At 69.2% G+C, this 20,990-nt stretch overlaps 4 protein-coding genes across 4 annotated transcripts; 1 reads left to right on the forward strand and 3 right to left on the reverse strand.

Moving 5' to 3' along the window:
* Positions 1–542: 542 nt before the first annotated feature.
* SUOX (sulfite oxidase) lies at positions 543–3,776 on the reverse strand. Its single transcript, XM_032713537.1, has 4 exons — positions 3,379–3,776; positions 2,961–3,003; positions 2,740–2,887; positions 543–2,082 (listed from the first exon to the last, which is right to left on the reverse strand). Exons 2-4 carry the CDS (start codon positions 2,990–2,992, stop codon positions 652–654), a joined length of 1,611 nt encoding a protein of 536 aa, XP_032569428.1. The 5' UTR covers positions 2,993–3,003; positions 3,379–3,776; the 3' UTR covers positions 543–651.
* A 91-nt stretch (positions 3,777–3,867) lies between these two features.
* On the reverse strand, positions 3,868–11,401 carry RAB5B (RAB5B, member RAS oncogene family). Its single transcript, XM_032713538.1, has 6 exons — positions 11,309–11,401; positions 7,186–7,406; positions 6,884–7,035; positions 6,684–6,806; positions 6,507–6,600; positions 3,868–5,924 (listed from the first exon to the last, which is right to left on the reverse strand). Exons 2-6 carry the CDS (start codon positions 7,346–7,348, stop codon positions 5,809–5,811), a joined length of 648 nt encoding a protein of 215 aa, XP_032569429.1. The 5' UTR covers positions 7,349–7,406; positions 11,309–11,401; the 3' UTR covers positions 3,868–5,808.
* A 739-nt stretch (positions 11,402–12,140) lies between these two features.
* Positions 12,141–15,272, reverse strand: CDK2 (cyclin dependent kinase 2). The gene is made up of 7 exons (XM_032713478.1): positions 15,007–15,272; positions 14,861–14,938; positions 14,489–14,609; positions 14,049–14,219; positions 13,854–13,955; positions 12,748–12,951; positions 12,141–12,670 (listed from the first exon to the last, which is right to left on the reverse strand). The coding sequence occupies exons 1-7, from the start codon at positions 15,120–15,122 to the stop codon at positions 12,566–12,568; spliced, it is 897 nt and encodes a 298-aa protein (XP_032569369.1). The 5' UTR covers positions 15,123–15,272; the 3' UTR covers positions 12,141–12,565.
* Positions 15,273–16,523: 1,251 nt separating this feature from the next.
* On the forward strand, positions 16,524–20,989 carry PMEL (premelanosome protein). Its single transcript, XM_032713492.1, has 13 exons — positions 16,524–16,807; positions 17,571–17,690; positions 17,767–17,913; positions 17,991–18,122; positions 18,203–18,364; positions 18,497–18,892; positions 18,972–19,250; positions 19,346–19,454; positions 19,611–19,807; positions 19,882–19,975; positions 20,059–20,261; positions 20,337–20,424; positions 20,711–20,989. The coding sequence occupies exons 1-13, from the start codon at positions 16,648–16,650 to the stop codon at positions 20,868–20,870; spliced, it is 2,247 nt and encodes a 748-aa protein (XP_032569383.1). The 5' UTR covers positions 16,524–16,647; the 3' UTR covers positions 20,871–20,989.
* Position 20,990: the final 1 nt, after the last annotated feature.

A 20,990-nucleotide genomic window follows, 5' to 3' on the forward strand; every position in this document is an offset into this window, starting at 1 on the left:
TAGGATCGGGGGTTACACAGGGTCACAGGGCTCTAAGAGGGTCAGGGGGTCCCATAGTGTTCATGGGGTCTTATAAGGTCACAGGGTCCCATTGGGTCAGGAGCCTGTTTAAGGTCAGGGGGTCCCACGAGGTCACAGTGTCCTGTAGGATCAAGGGGTCCCGTAGGATCAAGGGGTTATTTAAGGTCAGAGGTTATACAGGGTCACAGGGCTCTATAGGATCAGGGGGTCCCATACAGTCAGGGGGTTCCAGAGGGTCACAGGGTCCTATAAGGCCACAGTGCCCCATAGGAGCAAGGGGTCCCTTGGGTCAGGGGGTTATTTAAGGTCAGGGGGTCCCACGGCATCAGAGGGTCCCACAGGATCAAGGGCTCCCACCCAGTCAGGGGGTCCCACGGGGTCCCAAGGTCACCTGTGCACAGGGGGGTCCCTTGGCAGCCACTCGGAGGGGTCCAGGGGGCTCTGTGAGGTCCCCAAACCCACCCCCCCCTCCCGTCCCCATCCCGCTGTGCCCTTGCTGCCCCAGGAAAGAGCCAAGTCCATAAAACCTCCCGAATCTTTATGGAGCCGCTTTCACGCGCCGGGGGCCGTAAAACCCGGCGACCTTCGAGCCGCGGCCCCGTGTCCCACGCGCCGGGGCCGTCCCGGGGCTCAGCGGGCGACGGTGACGCGGACACGGTGCCAGGCGTTGCTCAGGACCCCGCGCAGGTTCCAGATGGGCCCCACGGTGTCGGGCTGCACGTTGTAACTGGCGTCCACGGCCTTGCACACGATCTCCAGCTCCGCGCCCGCCGCCACGGGCGCCCGCAGCTCCCACAGCACCCAGGCCCAGGCCCGGCCCGGCGCCGGCTGCTCCCCCGCCAGCTCGGCCGCCCGCCACGTGCGCCCGCCGTCCAGCGACACGTCCACCCGCACCACCCGGCGCCCGCCGCCGCTCCACGCGTAGCCCTTGACCGCCAGCTCGCCCGGCGGCACCGCCGCGCCCGGCCGCGGCTGCGTGATGGCCGACTGCACCGGCAGCTCCTGGATGGCCGGCGCCGTCCGGTAATCCACCGTGTCCCAGTCCACCGACGGGCAGAAGCCCTTGTAGTCGTTCTGCTGCCAGTGGCTGGGGCTCTCGGCCGGGCTCACGGCCACGCGCCGCAGCCACTTGACGCTGCGGGCGCCCACCACGCCGGGCACCACCACGCGCACGGGGAAGCCGTGGTCGCGCGGCAGCTCCTCGCCGTTCATCTCGTAGGCCAGGAGCACGTCGGCGTCGGGGCTGACGGCGCGTCCGTAGGGGATGGAGGCTCCGTAGGGAGCCCCCCCCACGTCCTCGTCCAGCCCCTCGAAGCAGACGTGCCACTCGCCGTCGCGGCGCTCGCCGAAGCCGGCGTGGAGCAGCACGTCCCGCAGGCGGGCGCCGCCCCAGCGTGCGGTGCTGATGGCCCCGATGTCCCAGGGCAGCCCCTTGACGGGGCGCACGCGGCTCATCTCGGCGCGGCGGTTCCCGGCGCACTGGAGCGTCGCCGTCACCTCGTGCTTCGGGAAGCGGCTCCGCAGCTCCGGCAGCGACAGCGACAGCGCGCGGCCCCCCGGGCCCTCCACCCGCAGCCGGTACGAGCCGGGGTCCACGGTGGGCACGGGCAGGTGGTTGCGGGTGAAGAAGAGCTCGTTGGGCGTCAGGAAGCTCTCGGTCAAGAGCTCCGCCGGCGGCTCCGCGTTGAACGGCTTCAGGCTGTTGACGCGCAGCCCCGGGTGCCGCGGGGGGTCCCCGGCGAAGGGGTCCTGGGCGGCGTCGGGGCTCGGTGGGGCCTCCTCGGGGCTCAGCTCACCCACCTTGTACTCCCGCAGCAGCTCCAGCACGTGGGGCTGGCTGTGCACGGCGTAGAGGGCCCAGAAGGGCTCCAGGGCCCCCCCGGCCGCCAGCAGCACCTTGTCGGCCCCCCCCGGGTGCAGCTCCACAAAGTCGGTGACATCGAAGACCTCGGTGCCGTGGGTCACCCACACCCGGTCCCCAGGGCTGCGGTGCCGCCGCACCTCCTCCCGTGTGTACACGGGGTACCGGGGGGCCGGGGTGGCCTTGGCCGCCTGGGCGCTCTGCGGAACCCCGGCCCCGTCAGGGGGGGACGCTGCGCCCGGGGACCCTTCCCCGGGGCTCCCCCCCCTGCCCAGGACTTTGGGGTGTCCCCCCAAAATCAGGCCCTTGCTGAGGTGACCCACAGTTGGGAGGGGAAGGGGCACCCCCTGCCCCATCCCCAGCTAAACTCGCTGTGCCCGTTCCAGAGAAGAACCGGGGGGGTCCCAGAGGACCCGGATCCTCCCCCCCATCCCCCGGTACTGTATCCCCCAGACCCCGCTGGCTCGGTGCCGTTCCCCCCACCCCGGGATCCACCCCTCGCCCCGGTGCCACTCCTTTCCCCCGCGATCCACCCCCGGCACCACCCCCTTCCCCCGGGATCCACCCCCCCGGTTCTCCATCCCCGGGACCTCGCTGTCCCGGTGTCACCCCTTTCCCAGGATCCAGTGCCCCCTCTTCCCCGGGTGCCACCTCCTTTTTCGGGATCCCCCCCCGCGGTGCTGCACCCCCAGGACCCCCCGTCCTGGTGCTGCCCCTTCCCCGGGATCCTCCCCCCCGCTGCCCCCGTCCCGGGGAAGGACCCAGGGGTGTCACCCCTCCCCGCAGGCCCCCCCCGGTGCCGCCCCCCCGGTACTTCTCCCGCCATCCCGCCACTCAGCCCCCCCGGTGCCGCTCACCCTTCGCCGCCGTTCTCCGTAGGCGAGGACGGCCCCGAGCCCCAGCAACGCCGCCAGCACCGGGGCCGCCCCCCGGCGTCCCCCCCCGGACGCGGCACCGGCGGCGAACCGGGAGGAGCCGCGGCGGAGCTGCGTCAGCGGCGGGAGCCTGCGGGGACAGCGGGGGCTCACACCGGGCCCCGGCGGGCACCGGGCAGCCCTGACGGGCGGGCGGCTCTTACCTGCGCCCCACGACGGCCCGGAGCAGCAGCATCGCGGCGGCTCCTGAACGGGAGAGAGACGCAGAGCGGCTGGAACGGTCACCGGACACCGTTACCGGGAAGCGGCTCCGGTGACGCTCCCGGGGGAAGCAGGAATGGGGGACATCCGCGTGTGACAAACCCTCCTCTCTGCCCCGCCAACCCCAGCCCGGTCCCACTCCCAGTTTTTTCCCCCCCGGTCCAGCCCAGTCCCGGTTCTCCCTCCACTAGCGCGGTCCCAGTGCCCCCCCCTCCCCAGTCCCAGCTCGGTCCCGGTGCTCCCCCCTCCCGAGCCCCAGCCCGGTCCCGGTGCTCCCCCAGCCCCAGCCCGGTCCCGGTGCTCCCCCCTCCCCAGCCCCAGCCCGGTCCCGGCCGTGTCCCGGTTGCCCCCGTCGCCCACCTGCGTAACGGTTCCGCTCCCGCGACGTCCCAGCGGCGCTGCCGCTTTAAGAGGGGGGCGAGGGGCGGGGCCTCAAGGGGGGTGAGCCCCCTGACCACGCCCCCTCTGTTTACCTTAGCGGGGCCGCGTGGGCGTGGCCTCACCGGAGAGTGGGCCCCACCAGCCCGGGCTTAAAGGGGCAACAGCGGCCCCAGCCCTTGGGGGGCTTAGAGCGGCCACGCGGTCGGGTCTCCGCGGCAGCGCTGCCCCGGTGCCGGTCCCGGTTGTCCCGGCGAGGGGGGGGTCAAAGCCCCGGCGGTCGCCACCCCACTGGGAGCTCCGATAAGTCTTATCAGGGCAGAGCCGCGATCTCACACCGGCTGCTGGCACCGGATGGCTCCGGCTCCTGCCCCGTGCCAACACGGGTGGCTGCGTGGTCCAAGTCACCCCCCCCCCCGCCCCTAAACCCCGCCCTGAGCACACAAAGTTCTTTTTTTTGTTTTCCTTCTGTTTTTGTTGTTCGGTTTGGTTTTACTTACATTAAATACATCGGTAAGTTAGCGGCCGAGTTCTGTTACCACGATTGTTATTTCACTGCGATGGAGGAGCTTTCCCAAAGCAAAAATAATAACAATAATAAGAGAAAAAGCAGAAAAAAAGAGGAAAAAAAAAAGAGTGAGAGAAGTTGCAGTGTCCCTCATTTGGTCCAGGGTTTGGGCCAGAAGATGGGGAGGGGGTCTGGGGTCCCCAGCCCTTGTTAAATACGTGTCACCCGCTCGGGGGGCTCCCAGGCCGTGACATGAAGCACTGGGAGCACCAGAACGGCGGCCAGAGGGTCCCCGGGGGGCTGAAATCCTGTGGGCTCTGCCCCCGTGCTGGGGGGCTTCATATGAGACTGGTCCCTCTGCCCCACAGCCACGGCCCCCCCAGTTCCCCCGGGCCCGAGGGGTCCCCAGAGCCCCCCACGCTGCCGGCAGGGAGCCAGGCCCAGGTGGGTGCTGCCAGTTCGGGGTGTCCCTGATTTGGGGTGTCCACATTTTGGGGTGTCCCCTTGTGTGGCAGCAGCTGGGACGGGGGACCTCGCCCGTCCCACCCCACCACCGAGGGTCCCTCCAGCTCCAGAAGTTCCGTAGGGAAAAGCAGAGGGACGAGGGGAGGGTGGTGGCACCGCTGCCCCCCCGGCCCCCCCAGACACACGAACAGAACCGAGGTGAGTCTCGACAGGACATCTCACCAATAAAGTGCAAACCAGGACCAGGACAAACCGTGGGGATCGGTGGGAGCACCAGGGGGACGTGGATGTGGGTTGGGGTCACCGGGAGCAGGGGACAGCCCGTGGGGTGGCCGTGGCCAAGAGCACCGGGTCAGGATGAGCAGGGGGACATCGCCTGTGGGGCAGCCACAGCTGGGATCACGTCACCTGTGGGGTGGCCACCAGCATCACTGGGGGGATGTCACCCGTGGGGTGGGATCACTGCGGGCACCTGGGGGGCCACCACAGCCGGGATCACCAGGGGGACATGGTGGCCACAGCTGGGGTCACCAAGGGGACACCACTGTGGGGTGGCCACAGCCAGGTGACCGTGGGGACACCACTGTGGGGTGGCCACAGGCGGGGTCACTGAGGGGACACCACTGTGGGGTGGCCACAGCCAGGTGACCGTGGGGACACCACTGTGGGGTGGCCACAGGCGGGGTCACTGAGGGGACACCACTGTGGGGTGGCCACAGCCAGGTGACCGTGGGGACGTGCCCACAGAGCCATAACACAGTGGAGCGAGGGCGGGCGCTGGGGAGGGGTCACCTGCAGTGCTCAGGGTCCAGCAGGAACCCACTGCCCCCCTTCCCAAAAAAAGTCCCCAGGCACTTCCAATCTTCCATCAAAAAGGCCACCTCGGAAGAAATGAAGGACACTGCAGCTTCCCTCTCCCCGACAGCCCAACGGGAAAGGGGAGGGGGGAGAAAATAATAAAAATTCCAAAGAAATCCGTGACAGACCCCGTGGAAAAGCCCCGTCGGCTCCGGAGGGCTCTGGTTCCAGCCGGTTCGGCGCGACGAGGTCGGTGCTGCCGCCCCCCGGGGACCCCCCACAGCGGGGTGGGGGCAGGAGGGGGCAGTTTGGGGAACCCAGATTTCCCAAAGCAGAGAGGGAGGGGGAGAGGGGGAGATGGAGGGAGGAATCCGAGCGTTTGGGCGCTATTTGCACCTATAATACAAAGTGAAGAAGAGTTCGTTGTTTCTCAGAAGTTAAGTCCCAGCTGATCTGGCTCCGCTGCCTCCGGGGTGGTGGGTGGGGTGGTGGGATCGGGTGCCAGGTGGGATCGGGTGCCGAGTGGTGGCTTCGAAGCATTAAAAAGTGCAGTTAGAGGAGCTCTGGGAGGGTCCTGGTTCGGGGCTCTCGGTGCCAGGGTGGAGGTGCGGCGTGGACGGGGATGGAGGTGGGATCTTGGCTCAGTTGCTACAGCACTGGCTCCTGTTCTGCTGGCTCTGCTCGTGCAGGTCCACGCCCCGGTTCCGGCCCCCGGCGCCGCTCGTGCTCTGGGGCTCGTTCTTTGGCAGCTTCTTGGCTGGAGGGGGGACAGGGGAGGTGAGACTGGGAGGTGGGACTGGGAGGGGTGACCCGGCTGAGTCACCTCAGCACAGAATCCCAGAATCCTTGAGGTTGGGAAAGCCCTCCCAGCCCATCCAGTCCAGCCTGTGCCTGACTCCCACCTTGTCCCCCAGCCCAGAGCTCTGAGTGTCACGTCCAGTCCTTCCTTGGACACCTCCAGGGCTGGGGACTCCAAACCTCCCTGGGCAGCCCCTGCCAATGCCTGAGCACCCTTTCCATGCAGAAATTCCTCCTGATGTCCAGCCTGACCCTCCCCTGGCACAGCTTGAGGCCGTTCCCTCTTGTCCTGTCCCTTGTTCCCTGGGAGCAGAGCCCGACCCCCCCCCTCAGCTCCCCCCTCCTGTCAGGGAGTTGTGGAGAGTGAGAAGGTCCCCCCTGAGCCTCCTTTGCTCCAGTTGGGCCCTTCCCAGTGAGAAGGAGCCGCTTCCCTTCGAGCTGCTCCCTCCCAGCCCTGGCACCACCCCCCCTGCCCTGCTCAGCCTCCCGAGAAGCCCGTTGGGGGTGGGACAATCCCCCCGTGTGCCCCGGGGAGCCTCACCGATGGCCAAGAAGAGGTCGTTCACATTCATGGCTGTCTTGGCCGACGTCTCCATGAACAACAGGCTGTTGTCGTCCGCGTACGCCTGCGCCTCCTGCACGGACGGGACCCGTCAGCTCCGGCACCTCCCGGCCCCGGGAGCGCCCCCGGCCCCGGGACCCCCGGGAGGCCCCTCACCTCGTACTCCACCATGCGTTTGCTGGCCAGGTCAGCCTTGTTGCCGGCCAGGGCGATGACGATGCTGGGGCTGGCTTGTCTCTGCAGCTCCTTCACCCATGTCTTGGCCCGCGCGAATGTTTCCTGCGGCAGAGGTGGGAATTCAGGGACGATCCCCGTCCCTGCGGGGACACAGGACCCCTCCCGAGCCCCTGCCCCACCTGGTTGGTGATGTCGTAGACCACGATGGCGGCCTGGGCGCCCCGGTAGTACATGGGGGCCAGGCTGTGGTACCGCTCCTGCCCCGCCGTGTCCCAGATCTCGAACTTCACCGTCGTGTCGTCCAGGCACACGGACTGGGTCAGGAACGCCGCTGCCGGGAGGGGGGGGTCAGTGACGGCCGGGGGGAGCCACCCCTGCACCCCTTCCCCGCATCCCGAGTCCTTCTGGGGAGCCCTCCCTGCGCCCCCACTCGTGTCCCGGGAGGGATTCGCAGCCCGGGCTCGTGTTCAACGGGACTCACCCCCGATGGTGCTCTCCTGGTACTCGTGGAACTGCCCCTTCACGAAGCGCAGCACGAGGCTGGACTTGCCCACGGCCGACTCTCCCAGCAGCACCAGTTTGAACTGGCAGATCTTACTGGCCTGGGACTGCCCGTTGGGCCTGGCGGCCCCACGGCTCGTCATGGCCCCGGTGCTGCCGGACCCACTGGAGAGCTTGGAAGGCACCGATCCCTCGGCTCTCCTGGGGGGAGAAGGGGAGATCCCTCAGCACGACGTTCCCCCAGGGCGGGATCATCCCCACGGGATCCGTCCCCGGGGGTCTCCCCCCCTCCCCGGGGGCTCCCCCCGGCACGTGGCAGGGCCTCGCCGGCCACGGCCGCGCTCCCCGAGCTCCAATTCCCGAGGGATTTCCTGGAGCAGCTGGGTGGGAAGGAGCTAATCTGGGAGCCAGGCCGGCGGGATCCGGCAGCCGAGGAGGCTGGGAGTGAGTCAGCACTCCTCCCGCTCCCGGAGCAGCTCCAGCCGGGACACGCCGGAGCCGGGAAGGGGCGGCAGGACAGTGGCTCCAGGCCCGGGAGATGCCACAGTGGCTCCGGCTGCCGGCCGGGAAGAGGCTTTGGAAAACTCCCCAGCTCTTCCCAAACGTCACCCTGCCCTGGTTTGGGTTTTTTTTTTGTTTATTTCTCCCCGGTTTTGCTTTGTTTTCCACTCCAGACTGGAGCAGCAGGGGCTGATGGTGCTGGCCAGGTCGAGGTGCAGAGCACATCCCCCAGGATGGAGCACAATCCCTGCACATCCCCCGGGATGGAGCACAATCCCTGCACACACCCCAGGATGAAGCACAACCCCTGCACATCCCCCGGGATGGAGCACAATCCCTGCACATCCCCCGGGATGGAGCACAATCCCTGCACATCCCCCGGGATGGAGCACAATCCCTGCACATCCCCCGGGATGGAGCACAATCCCTGCACATCCCCCGGGATGGAGCACAACCCCTGCCAGGGATGAAGCACAACCCCTGCCAGCCCCGGAACGAGTGGGAGGGGCACTCGGAGACCAACCAGGGTCACCGGGCAGGAGGAATTCCTGCTGGGATTGTGTTTGTCTCGGGATCCAACCTCGCAGTGCCCAGGAATGCTCCGTCCCGAGCCCGCAGCAGATTCTGTCGGGGCCAGGGCAGGGATCAGAGACCAGCCCAGGTAGAAAGTTGTTTGTGGCCAGTTCCCCTTCCCGGGAGCAGGGATCCAGCTGGATCCCAGCAGGAAACAACTCCAAGCACAGCACGGATCCAACCCGGCTACCCCGGATAAGGGGGCTGTTCTGTTCCCACCCAAGGCCCAGCAGAGCCCTGGGAACACAAACTCCTGCACACATCACTTCCCGAGGCACAGGGAATGCTACAACCCCCAAAGCACTTTTTCCAGGACCTCTGGGTCCCAGTGGATCCTGGCTTTCTGTGGACCCCCAGCACCATGGGAGCTCCTCCTCCACAGGGAGGTGGGAGCTTCCTCCTCCCCCCTGCTCCAAGGGGAGCTCTAGGATGGAGCCATCCCTTCCCCACTGCTCCCCTCAGAGCCCCTGGAAACCCCACGGAGCCTCCTGACACCTCCTGGAGCCCCTGGTTTCCTGGAGGCTTCAGCTCTTCCCAGTCCTGGGGCTGGATGGAGCCAATGCTCCAGGATGTGTCCATCCCCACCCGTGTTGGCCACACGGATCCAGGAGATCCCAGGGATCCTCTGAGGGATCATGGGAGACACAATCCCCCAGACTCGGATTCCCTCAGAGGGAACTCGGATTTTTGGGCCATCAGAGCCATCAGCTCCCACCAGAACATCCCGGCTCCAGGTGGAAGGTGCCCACAGCCCAATCCCAGGGATTCTGCTGCCATTTCGGGTGTTCCTGTGCCGTCAGCTGCTGGATGGGCGGATCCACGGAGCGAGGCAGCACGTGGGGATACACACCCTGCTCTCCCTGGATGCTGGAGCACTGGATGCCTCCTGAGTGGGACACTGGGATCCCTCTCTAATGGAATACTGTGATCCCACCTTGACTGAATGCTCGGACCCATCCTTGACAAAACACTGGATCTTTCCTCAATGGAGCACTGAGATCCCTCCACAACGAAACACCAGGATCACTCCTCATCAAAGCATTGGGATCCCTCCTCAATGGGACATCAGGATCTTTCCTCAATGGAACACTGGCACCTCTCCTCAATGGAATACTGGGATCTTGCCCTGACAATGGATCAACCGGGGCTGTGCCGAGCCACAGGGATCCTGAGGGGCCTCGCTCCAGCTCCCCCAAAACACCTCCTGGTGCAGCCCTTCTCAAAGGGGACTGAGCCGGGATGGAGCCGGGACAGAGCCGGGACAGAGCCGGGACAGCCCGTCACCGGGATTGCGACAGCCCGGCCACTAACGGCTTTTCCTGTTGCCACCCGGGCTGTTCCTGTGGCCCAACCACGCCCTGACGGAGCCACGTGGGGCTGGGACCACCAGGATCAGCCCCAGCGGTGCTGGGGTGGCCACAGGGACCACCAGGATCGGCCCCAGCAGTGCCGGGGGGCCCGGGAGGAGCCCGGCCTTGGCCACGGGGCCGGGACAGCGGAGCCGGGACTCGGCTGTGAGGGACCGACGGGCACCCGGGGGAGGGCTGTCCCCAAGGAAACCCTGGGATCCCTCCCTAATGGAATACTGGGATCCCTCCTTAACGGAACACTGGGATCACTCCCTAACCAAACGCTGGGATCCATCTCTAATGAAAAAGTGGGATCCTTCCCCAATAAAACACCGGGATCCCTCCTCAGTGGAACACTGGGATCTTCCCTTAACAAACCACCAGGATCCTTCCTCAATGGAACCCTGGGATTCCTCCCTAATCAAACACTAGGACCCCTCATTATTGAAACACTGGGACCCCTCCCCAGTGAAACTCCGGGATCTTGCCCCAGCTCCAGGGATCTGGCCGAGCCCTGGCTGGCCCCCAACCCCTCGGGCACAGTGACCACTCGGCCCCACCGTCCCTCCCCAATCCATCAACACACCCAGGACCCCCTGGAGAGGATCCTCATCCTCCCAGAGAGATCCCAGGGGATCCCTGGTGGGGAACAGGAGATTCCCTTGGGACAGAATCCATGGATGTGCTGCTCCAGGAAGGGCCGGGCACCTCCGTGTCCTGATGGTTCTGGGGGGTTTGGTGCTGCTGGAGACCCACACTCCAGGGACAGGGAGCACCCTGGGGGACAGGGAGCACCCGAGGACAGGGAGCAGCCCGTGGCTCAGTGGAGCCTCATTGGAGCAGGAGAGGCCCAGGGAGCCCCAGCTCAGTGTGAAGGCACCCGGGGACCCCCATTCTGGAGGAACCCCGGCTTGGGGGGAGCCCCAGCTCTGAGGGTTCCCAAATTCTGGGGGAGCCCCAGCTCGGGGGGAGCCCCAGTTCAGATCCCCAGCTCCAGGGCAGGCACTGGGAGGAGGGACGAGCACCCGGCAGGGAAGGAGTCGGGGCCTCCCCCAGCCCCCCCAGAGGAGCCCCCAGTGCAGGGATGGGGCAGGAGCTGGGGGGCAATGGGGGTGTCTCCCTGTCCGTGATTCACCCCCAAACTCCTGGAGCAGCCAATCCCACACCGGGAATTCCTATCAGGACTGGGACCGGCCCCAAACACGGGGGGTCCCACAGCCCCACCCGGAGGCCCCTCCCGGGGAGGGGCCGGGGGGCTCCCGGTGCCTCTGCCTGGGCCGGGGAAGGGAGGCCCAGAACCGGCCAAGTGTGGGAAGAAGTGCCCCAATAATGTGCTTAACACCCCCATAACGGGGTAGAGACCCCCATAACGGGAGGGGGGGGTAACGACCCCCATACTGGGGGGGGGAAACACCCCAATAGCGGGAAGGGGGGTGAAACCCCCATAACGGGGCACCGCCCGCTCCCCACGGGGAGGACCCGGCCCCGACACCGCGACACCTCCGGGAGGGGGGTCCCGGCCCCCCCAGATCCCCCCCAAACCCCGCCCGGGGGGTGGCGCCCCCCCAACCTCCCCCAGCTCCCCGGGGCCCGCCCGTGCCCGCGCTCCCGCCCCGCCGTGTCCCCCCCCGCTCCCGGCGCCGCCCCGGCGGTGCCGCCCCCCCGGTGCCCCCCCGGTACCTCCGGTCGCTCCCGGCGCGGCCCCAAGCGCACAAACAGCGCTCAACCAAACCCTGCTGCCGCGGGCGGGACCGAGCGGCGCCACGACCAATCAGCGCCGCACCCGCCTCCGCGCCGCGCCAATGGGAGGACGGGTCGGGGCATAGCGCCCCACCCCCGCGCAGCTTGGCAAATCGGTGGCGGCGAGCGGGGAGATGGGCAAGGAAACGGCCAATAGGAAGGGAGAGAGCGTCATGAAGAGGCGGGGCTTGGGCTGAGTGACGCGGCATAGGACCAATGGAGCCACGCAGGGGGCGCGGAGCCACAACAAATAAGGTGACCCAAGGGGGCGGACCTCAGGAGGGCCAGCAGCCAATGAGAACGCGGGGAGCTGCAGCCTCGCCCGATCACAGGAGGTGATTCCCGTGACTGACAGGAGGGGCCGCCTAAAGCCGCGACCCGTGAGCGCCCCGCCCATGGCTGGGGGCGGGCTCACGGCTGGCCAATCGCGGCGCTCCAGGGCGCACGGAGGCGTGGCCTAGGGTGCCCCCCGGGCTGGGGGGACACGGGGGGTTCGGGGGGCAAAGGGGACACGGGGAGGACACGGGGGGGCCCTACAGGGGGGCCCTACAGGGGGGCCCTACAGGGGGGCCCTACAGGGGGGCCCTACAGGGGCTCATGGTGGGGACGGGGGGACACAGACAGGGGAACGGGGGGATGGTCTGGGTGCCATTTTGGGGGCCCCACGGGCAGAGGGGGCAATGGGGGAGTGATGTGACAGATCAGGGGGTGATGGTGACACGGTCCCGCCCCAAATCCCCCCCGCCCCCCCTTGCAGGCACCACACGCCAAGTTCGACATTTGCTACGAAAATTTGCAGAAGTTACAAAAAAACCCCACGAGGTGGGAGGGGAGGGGCAGCAGGGCCCCCAAGGGGGGGACAAGGGGGAGTCCCCATCAGTGGGAGTCCCCCGGGGTGAAAACACTGTCCCACCCCCGCAGGGCTGAGACAAGGGAGGGACTGACCCCCCCCATAGCACCGAGCTCGGGAACAGCGAGGATTGGGGAGGAGGATGGGGGGGGACACAAAGGTGCTCAGCCCCCCCCCGTGCTGGTCCCAGAGACCCCCCCAGAGGGGCCATTAAGTGCCAAGAGTCCAGGTTGGGAGGGGCCCCCTGGGTGCTGTGGGGGCAGAGCAGGACAGGCCGTGGGACACCCCCCCGTCCCGATGGGGGGGTCTGGCTCTGCTCTGGGGGGACCCCTGGGGTGGGGGGGTTCTCAGAGGCGCAGGTGGGGGACAGCTCGGGTGACATCCTGGAAAAAGGGGTGTCCCAGCGCCGCCTTGGCGGAGATCCTCTTGTTGGGGTCGTAGTGCAGCATTTGCTGGGGGAGGAAAGGGGGTGAGGGGGTGGTTGGGGGGTCCCACGCGCCCCCCACACCGCCCTGAGCCCCTCACTCACCGCCAGCAGCTTCCGCCCCTCCTCGTCCAGCGGAGGCACCACTTTGCCGAAGTCCTGCCGGGCCCATTTTGGGAAGCTGGGCTTGTAGTCGGGCATGGCCGAGACCCCCGGCCAGGCGGCCTCGTCGGGGGTCCCCAGGGTGCGGAAAATCCGGAAGAGTTGGTCGATCTCCGAGTCTCCCGGGAACAGGGCACGGCGGGTGATCTGGGCAGGGGGTGGGGGGACCCCAGAGTCACCTCGGGGGGGCCTGAGCACCCTGGGGGACCCCAGAGTCACCCGGGCAGGGTCTGGGGACGCTCAGGACACACCCAAGGGAACCCAGAGTCACGTTGGGGGGGTCTGGGGACCCCCTGGGCACCAAACCCTTGGTCTCATCCCAGGGACACCCATTTTCCCACCCCCCACCCCCCAAACACTTCTGAGCCCCCCCAGCGGTCCCCCCGGTGCAGAGCTGGACCCCCAGAGGGACAGGGGGTCTCACATCGGGCCCTGCTCCACCCCCAGCATGGCCACGGCCCCTCCTGGGGGTCCCTGAGCACCTTCACCCCCCTCCTCCTCCTCGCTGTCCCCCAGTGCAGCACCAGGGGAGGTCTGTCCCCCTCGGATGGGGGTCACACGCAGCCCCCACCCCGTGAGCTCTCACACCAGCCCCTCGTGACCCCCCCGGATTTCCGGGGGCTGCGGTTGCCCACATGACGGGGGCACGGGGGGGGCTCACATGATGTCCCCCCCGGACCCTCACAAAGCCCCTTTGTCACCCCACACCCCGCTGACGTCAGGGCTGCACCCCAGGAGCCGCTGGACTGACCCCCAGGGTGGGGGGAGCACAGCCCAGGGGTCCACAGTGTCACACCAGGGGGGTCTGGGGATCCCCAGGACACACCCTGAGGGACCCCAGAGTCACTCTGGGTGGTCTGAGCACCCTGGGGGACCCCAGAGTCACCCTGGGGCACATCCTGGAGGATCTCAGCACCACCCTGGGGGAGGGGGTATGGGGACCCCCAGGGCACACTCCCAGGGACCCCACCATCATCCTGGGGACTCTGAGCACGCTGGGGGGGGCCAGCATCAGCCTGGGGGGCCCTGGGGACCCCCGTGTCACCCACCATCTCAGCGAAGATGCAGCCCAGGCTCCAGATGTCCACGGCCGTCGAGTAGTACTTGCAGCCCAGCAGGATCTCGGGGGCTCGGTACCACAGGGTCACCACCTGCCACACCAGGGGGATGCTGTGAGCACCCTGACCCCCCCCAGCACCTCCCTGACCCCCCCCAGCACCCCTCGGAGCCCCCCCGGCGCCCACCTCGTGGGTGTAGGTGCGCACGGGCACCCCGAAGGCGCGGGCCAGCCCGAAGTCGGCCAGTTTGATGGCGCCGTCGGCGTTGATGAGCAGGTTCTGCGGTTTGAGGTCGCGGTGCAGCACCCGGTGGGCGTGGCAGAACGCCAGGCCCTGCAGCAGCTGGAACAGGTAACTCTGCGGGGCCGGGGGGGTCAGCGGGGCCAGGACCCCTCCCCCAGGCTGCCCAGCCCCCCCGGACCCCCGCTCGGGGTGACGCTGGGGTGTGCCCAGGGGTCCCCACAGCCCCCAGGGCGACGATGGGATGCCCCAGGATGTGCCATGGGGCACTCCAGTGTCACCCTGGGGGGGCTTGCAGACCCCCTGGGCACATCCTGGGGGACACCAAGGGACCCCAGAGTCACCCCGGGGGGGTTTAGGGCCCCACAGCGTGGCCCCCCTCCCACCTTGATGAGGGGCAGCGCGATGCCGCTGAGGGACGAGGAGTCCATGAACTTCTTCAGGTCCTGGTGCAGGAACTCGAAGACCAGGTAGAGCTTGTTCTCCGTGTGGATCACGTCCAGGAGCCTGAGGGAGGGGTGGGCAGAGCCTGGGCCACAGGGCCCCCCCACAGCCCCGGGGGCTTGGCATGGCCACGGGGCTGTCACAGCCAGAGGCACGGGGGTCCCACGGCCTCGGCTCCCCACGGGGCCACCCCACAGCCACAGTTCCCCACATCTCCCCACAGCCGGGGTCCCCTCACAGCCACGGGTCTTTACACGGTCACAGGGCTCCCAGCGACCCCCAGCCCCGGACCCCCCCCCCAGCCCCCCACTCACTTGACGATGTTGGGGTGGTTGAGCTCCTTGAGCAGGGAGATCTCCCGGATGGCCGTGCTGGGGACGCCCTCGGTCTCCCTGTGGGAAGGGGGGGTGAGCCCTGGGACCCCCGAACCCCCCAGACCCCCCCGGGACCCCCCACTCACGTGTCCAGGCGGATCTTCTTGAGTGCCACCACCTCCCCCGTCACCTTGTTCCGGGCCTTGTACACGACCCCGTAGGTGCCCTCCCCGATCTTCTCCACCTTCTGGAAGTTCTCCATGGGGGGTCGCGGGAGGGGCGGCCCGGGGGGGACCCACGGGGGGGGTAAAGGAGGGTCTAGGGGAGGGAGGGGGTGTCCCGGTCCTGGAGGAACCGGGAAAACACCGGGGAGGGAACAGGAAGAGGGTGGAGGGGAGGGGAGGGGGTACGGGGGTGGTCCCAGGTGGGTGTCCCCGGGGGGAAGGAGGCTGTCACCGGAGGGGGGGGGGGATGCCGGAGGATGTCCCGGGGGTGGGGGGGTGCCGGGGGTGTCCCGGGGGGGTGCCGGGGGTGGGGGAGATGTCCCGGGCCTGGGGGCAGGGGTGTCCCGGGGGGTGTCCCGGAGGTGGGAGAATCCCGGGGGGGTCCCGGGGGATGTCCCGGGGGGTGTCCCGGGGGTGTGCCGGGGGTGAGGGGGGGGTCCCGGGGGGTCCCTGGGGGTGTGCCGGGGGTGAGGGGGGGGTCCCGGGGGGGGTCCCTGGGGGTCGCGGGTTCCCGAGCGCGGCCGCCGCGTCCCCCCCGCGCGCGCGACAATTGTCGGGGGGAGGCCCCGCCCCCCGCCCTTCCCGCCTTCCGCCGGCCCCGCCCCCCGCGCAGCCCCATTGGCCGGGCCCGCGTGACGTCACCGCCGACGCGGGAGATCCCTTAAAGCGATACCGACCCGGGGGGAGCGCGCGGGGGGGACCGGGACCGGGACCGGGACCGGGACCGGGACCGGGACCGGGACCGGGACCGGGACCGGGACCGGGACCGCGCAGGCTCCTACCGGGACCCCCGGCTGGGAGCCCGCTGGGTCATGAGTGGGCTCCCCGCGACCACCGCCCGGGATTGGGTCCCCCGAGACCGAACGGGGTCCCGGAGACCCCCTGGGTTCCGGGCGAGGCCGGTCACCGGAGGAAACCCGTGCCAGGCTCAGAATCACCCCCACGGGCGGGGGTGGCAGCAGTCTGGGGGGGTCACGGGGCAGCAGCACCGGACCGGGGGTCACGGGGCTCTCCGGTGTCTGTCCCGCACACGCGGCCCCACGGGCACGGTCCCGCACGAGCAGTCACACCAAGCACACGGACCCCTCCGGGGTGCGAGTCCCGGGTGGGCGCTGGAAACACCCCCAGCAGAAAAGATCGGGGTCCCCCCGTGTCAGTAGGATGGGGGTCCCCCCACGGGTGTCAGATTGGGGGTCCCTCCGCCTGTGCATAATGGGGGTCTTCCCGTGTCGGTGGGATGGGGGACCCCCCCGTGTGTGTCAGATCGGGGGTCTCCCCACGTGTGCCCCCCACCCTGCACACCAGGGCCCCCCTAAGCTCGGTGGGTGGAGGGTCCCCACGGACCCCAAATCCGCATCCCTGGGGCCACCAGGTGCTGAGAGCAGGGGGGCAGCACCTCCAAACCCCCTCCCCGGGCTGGGGGGTCTCTATGTCCCCCCGCACTCCCTCCCCCCCCCGGAGAAGGGCCGGAGCGTGTGACCGGGGCCGCACACACATGGACACACGTGTCCCCACGCAGCACACGGGGGAGGGGCTGGGGCCCCCCTTTTTTGGGGTGGGATTATGCAAATGAGAGCCCCTTCAAATCCCCCCGTTCCCGACCCCTTCGCCTCTACCCCGGCGGTGCCCGAGCGTGGGGGGAGACGACACGGAGGGACCATGTGGATACTGAGGGTGATCGTGGTCCTGGGGACCCTCCTGGCCTTGGCTGCGGCTCAGCGTCGTAAGTGTGGGTTTGGGGGGGTCTGGGGAGCACCCAGAGCCTGACACGGGACCATCCCGGCACTCTGAGGGCTACAGGGGGCACCGAAGGGAGCAGAACCCCCCAGAGCCAAATCCTGATTACACCCCAATTATCTCCCCTCGGAGGCCGTGGGGAGCTCGTTGTGGGGTCCTCGTTCTTCTCCAAGATGTAGGGGGGACCTCCAGCCCTTCGAGAGTGGGGTGGGACAGGGTGGTCCCCATCCCTCTGTAAATGGGGGACACACAACGCTGTGCTGCCCACAAATGGGGACCCCCTTTGTCTGTGAGGGGAATCCTGCAAGTAGGGGGGCATGGGGGGACTCTTTGGACCCTTGAGAGTGGGGGACATGGGGGACCTGGCAGACCCCTGACAGTGGGGCCACGGGGGGTCCTTAAGCCCCCTACAAATGGGGTCATACGGGGAGACCTGGCAGACTGAAAGTGGGGAACGGGGGGGACCTGGCAGCCCCCCGGGAGTGGGGGGCTGTGAGGGGGGTGCCCACCCCACCCTGCCCGGGGCTGCCGGCGCCGGCTCAGCTGAGCGTCACATGAAAGGGCTTTGGAGGCGGCGCCGGGTGCATGTGATGGGCTTTGCCCCGCGTGGGGCTTGGCCCGAGCCCCGTCACATGGCCCGGGGTCCCCGAGGACACCCCACCGAGGGGGCAGCACGTCCCGGGGGGGCTCCCCGGTGGGCCGGGGGTGCTGGGCTGGGGTCTGGGTGCCACAAGGCCCTCGTCCCACAGGAGCCGGTGGCCGGAGCCGTGACCGGAGCCGGGCCTGGAGCGGGCGGCCGGCGGTGTTCCAGAGCTGGGACGCGGGGCTGTACCGGCCGTGGCAGGAGGGGATGCGCGACTGCTGGCGAGGTGGGTGCCCTGGAGGGGCCAGGGGGGCGCGGGGGTCTCGGCGTGTCCCTGAGCCCCCCATCCCTGTGCCGGGCAGGCGGCGACGTCACCTTCGACATCAGCAACGACGCTCCCACCATGGCGGGCGCCGACGCCACGTTCTCCATCGCCCTGCGCTTCCCCGGCACCCAGGCGGTGCTGCCCGACGGCCGCGTCGTCTGGAGCCAGAACTGCACCGTCAACGGTCAGCGGCCACCCCAAACCCCCCACCCCTGGCCCCGGGACCCCCGCCCTGCGCCCCTCACCCTCTGCTCCCCGCAGGCACCCACGTGGCCCGGGGCGATCCCGTCTTTCCAGAGCAGCCGGACGACGACGTGGGCGGCGTCTTCCCCGACGGGCAGCCCTTCCCCAGGGGCAAGCGGGGCAAATTCGTCTACGTCTGGTGGACGTGGGGTGAGGCCCCGACCCCGACCCCCTCCCCGGGATCTGGGGAAGCCCTGGGGCGGTGCTGACCCCCCGTCCCCACCCCACAGGGCGCTACTGGCAGGTGGTGGACGGGGCGGCGTCGCGGCTCACGGTGGGCACGGCCGGGGTCCCCCTCGGCTCCTACACCATGGAGGTCGTTGTCTACCATTACCGTGGCCGTCAGAAGTTCATCCCCATCGGCCATGCCAGCACTCAGTTCAGCATCACTGGTGGGTGCTGGGTTGCGGGTGTGGAGTTGTGGGTGCCAGGGTGGCGGGTGTCGGGGTGACGGGTACGGGGGCAGTGGGACAAGAACCAGTGACGGTGACAGCCACACTGACAGCCCCCCGTGTCCCCCCCAGACCAGGTTCCCTTCGCGGTGGACGTGAAGCAGGTGCAGGACGTGGCGGCGGGCGACGGGCGCTTCGTGCGGAACCGCGCCGTGGCCTTCACCGTGCGGCTGCACGACCCCAGCCGGTACCTGCGCGACGCGGACGTCGCCTACTCCTGGGACTTCGGGGACCAGAGCGGGACCCTCATCTCGCGCAGCCCCACCGTCACCCACACCTACCTGGAGGCCGGGTCCTTCAACGCCCGCCTGACCCTGCAGGCCGCCATCCCCCTCAGCCCCTGCGGCACCTCCGCCGCCCCCATCGTGAACCCCACCACGGGCCCCCCGCCCTCTGCGCGCCCCACGCCCACCCAGCCCGCGGGCACCACGCCGGGCGGGCAGGGCACCACCGGGGCGCCCAGCACCGGTAAGGGAGCTCGGCGGGTCTGGGGGTCCCCCGGGCATTCCCCGACAGGAGTGACCCCCAGCCCTTGCTCTGCCCGCAGCTCCCACAGCCCCCATCGAGCCGGCGGAGCCCACGGGGGGATCGGCGGCTGAGCCCTCAGACCCCGCTGGCACTGAGCCCTCAGACCCCGCTGGCACTGAGCCCTCAGACCCTGCTGGCACCGAACCCGCCCTCCTGGCGCTCAGCACCGCCGTGAGCGGCACCGGGACCGGCTCTGCCGCCGTGTCCGTGGCCCCCCTGCTCCCCACCTCAGTGGCCCCAGCAGGGGACACACTGGTCACGGTGGCCCCCGCGCCCTCGGAGGGAACGATGGCTGCAGGTGGGTGCTGCCCTGGGCGGGGGGGGCAGGACGTGTCTGGGGGGTTCCCCAGGGCTCGGTGTCCCCTCGGCCTTTCCCAGCCCCGTCTCCTGCAGATGCAGAGACAGACGGAGCCACGGATGGTGCCACAGCTGGTGCCACGGCTGGACCTGCAGCTGAAGCCACAGTGGGAGCCACAGCTGGAGTCACAGTTGATGCCACAGCTGGAACCACAGTTGTAGTCACGGTGGATGCCACAGTTGAAGAAACAGTTGATGCCACAGCGGAAGCCACAGCTGGAGCCACAGCTGGAGCCACAGTTGATGCCACAGCTGGAGCCATGGTTGATGCCACGGTTGATGACACAGCTGGAGTCACAGTGGGAGCAACTGTGGGAGCCACGGCTGTATCCCTTGCTGCTGCCACAGCTGGAGCCACGGCCGGACCCACGGCTGGAGCCACGGCTGGAGCCACGGCCGCGCCGCTGGTGCTGGTGAAGCGCCAGGCACCGGCCGCAGACTCCACCGGCTGCATCCTGTACCGCTACGGCACCTTCTCCACTCAGCTCGACATCGTCCGTGAGTGCCGGGCCGGGGGCTCGGGGGGGCCCCGGGCGGGGGCAGCTGAGCCCACCCTGCCCCTTTGGTTGCAGAGGGCATCGAGAGCGTGGCCATCGTGCAGGTGGTGCCCGTGGAGCCCGAGGGCAGCGGGAGCAGCGTGGAGCTGACGGTGACGTGCGAGGGGAGGTGAGGACGGGGAGGGGGACGGGGACGGGACCCCGCGCCGGGGTGGGGGGTCCACACCGACTGACCCCCCCGTCCCCCCGCAGCCTCCCCCAGGAGGTGTGCACGGTGGTGGCCGACCCCGAGTGCCAGACGGCGCAGGCGGAGACCTGCTCGGCCGTGGCACCCGCGCCCGGCTGCCAACTCGTGCTGCGCCAGGACTTCAACCAGTCCGGCCTCTACTGCCTCAACGTGTCCCTGGCCAACGGCAACGGCCTGGCCGTGGCCAGCACCCGCGTGGCCGTCGGAGGTGGGAGCGGGCCGGGGGGCCCTGGGGGTGGGGGGCCCTGGGGGGCCGGGGGTGCTGAGCTGTCCCTGCCCGCAGGCGCTGCCCCGGCCTCGGGAACCCCCACGATTTTTGTGGGGCTGGTGCTCGTCGCTGCTGCCCTGGGCACGGCCGCCTACACCTACAGGTCAGGGGGACATCGGGGGGACACACGGGGGGGGACACAGACTGTGGGGCAGGAGGCTTTGTGGGAACACCGGGGACACACACCGGGTGGGGTGGGGGGAACACCTGGGGACAAACACAACCACAACATGGGGTGGAGGGCTCCAGGGAGTGGGGTGGGGGCTCTGTGGGGTGGAGGGGACACTTGGGGACACACACACACACTGTGGGGTGGTGGGGGCACCCTGGCACAACCTGGGCCCCCTCCACGGCCCCCCCCAACACTGACCCCCTCTGTGCCCCCCCAGACGAGTCAAGTACACCCCTCTGCTGGCCACGGCCCCCCCGACCCCCCGGCCCCGGGGGTGGCTGCCCCCCGGCCCCACCCTCCGTCTCCTGCTGCACCGGGCCTTCGGGGGGGCTCCGAGCGGCGAGAGCAGCCCCCTCCTCCGCGGGAACACCGTCTAGGAACCCCCCCCCCGCCCCGCGCCGCCCCTGCCTGGCCCGAGCCCCCAGACCCGGGGGGGCCGCGGGCCGTGGGGGGGTCGCGTGGCCTCGGTGCCACCAAGATTAAAGGCTCATCTGCGC

This window comes from Chiroxiphia lanceolata, chromosome 30 (genome assembly GCF_009829145.1).
Source record: "Chiroxiphia lanceolata isolate bChiLan1 chromosome 30, bChiLan1.pri, whole genome shotgun sequence".
Lineage (NCBI taxonomy): Eukaryota > Metazoa > Chordata > Aves > Passeriformes > Pipridae > Chiroxiphia > Chiroxiphia lanceolata.

Excerpts from the sequence above, each read along its gene's own strand:
- SUOX (XM_032713537.1), bottom strand. The coding sequence starts at position 2,992 with ATGCTGCTGCTCCGGGCCGTCGTGGGGCGCAG. Across the intron at positions 2,888-2,960 it reads CGGGCCGTCGTGGGGCGCAG|GCTCCCGCCGCTGACGCAGC; the intron begins GTAAGAGCCGCC and ends CTGTCCCCGCAG. Across the intron at positions 2,083-2,739 it reads ACGGAGAACGGCGGCGAAGG|AGCGCCCAGGCGGCCAAGGC; the intron begins GTGAGCGGCACC and ends GGGGTTCCGCAG.
- RAB5B (XM_032713538.1), bottom strand. The coding sequence starts at position 7,348 with ATGACGAGCCGTGGGGCCGCCAGGCCCAACGGGCAGTCCCAGGCCAGT. Across the intron at positions 7,036-7,185 it reads CCAGGAGAGCACCATCGGGG|CGGCGTTCCTGACCCAGTCC; the intron begins GTGAGTCCCGTT and ends CCCTCCCGGCAG. Across the intron at positions 6,807-6,883 it reads TCTACGACATCACCAACCAG|GAAACATTCGCGCGGGCCAA; the intron begins GTGGGGCAGGGG and ends CCTCTGCCGCAG.
- CDK2 (XM_032713478.1), bottom strand. The coding sequence starts at position 15,122 with ATGGAGAACTTCCAGAAGGTGGAGAAGATCGGGGAGGGCACCTACGGG. Across the intron at positions 14,939-15,006 it reads AAGAAGATCCGCCTGGACAC|GGAGACCGAGGGCGTCCCCA; the intron begins GTGAGTGGGGGG and ends CCCTTCCCACAG. Across the intron at positions 12,671-12,747 it reads AGGGGCGGAAGCTGCTGGCG|CAAATGCTGCACTACGACCC; the intron begins GTGAGTGAGGGG and ends TTCCTCCCCCAG.
- PMEL (XM_032713492.1), top strand. The coding sequence starts at position 16,648 with ATGCAAATGAGAGCCCCTTCAAATCCCCCCGTTCCCGACCCCTTCGCC. Across the intron at positions 16,808-17,570 it reads CTTGGCTGCGGCTCAGCGTC|GAGCCGGTGGCCGGAGCCGT; the intron begins GTAAGTGTGGGT and ends CTCGTCCCACAG. Across the intron at positions 19,251-19,345 it reads GGAGGGAACGATGGCTGCAG|ATGCAGAGACAGACGGAGCC; the intron begins GTGGGTGCTGCC and ends CGTCTCCTGCAG.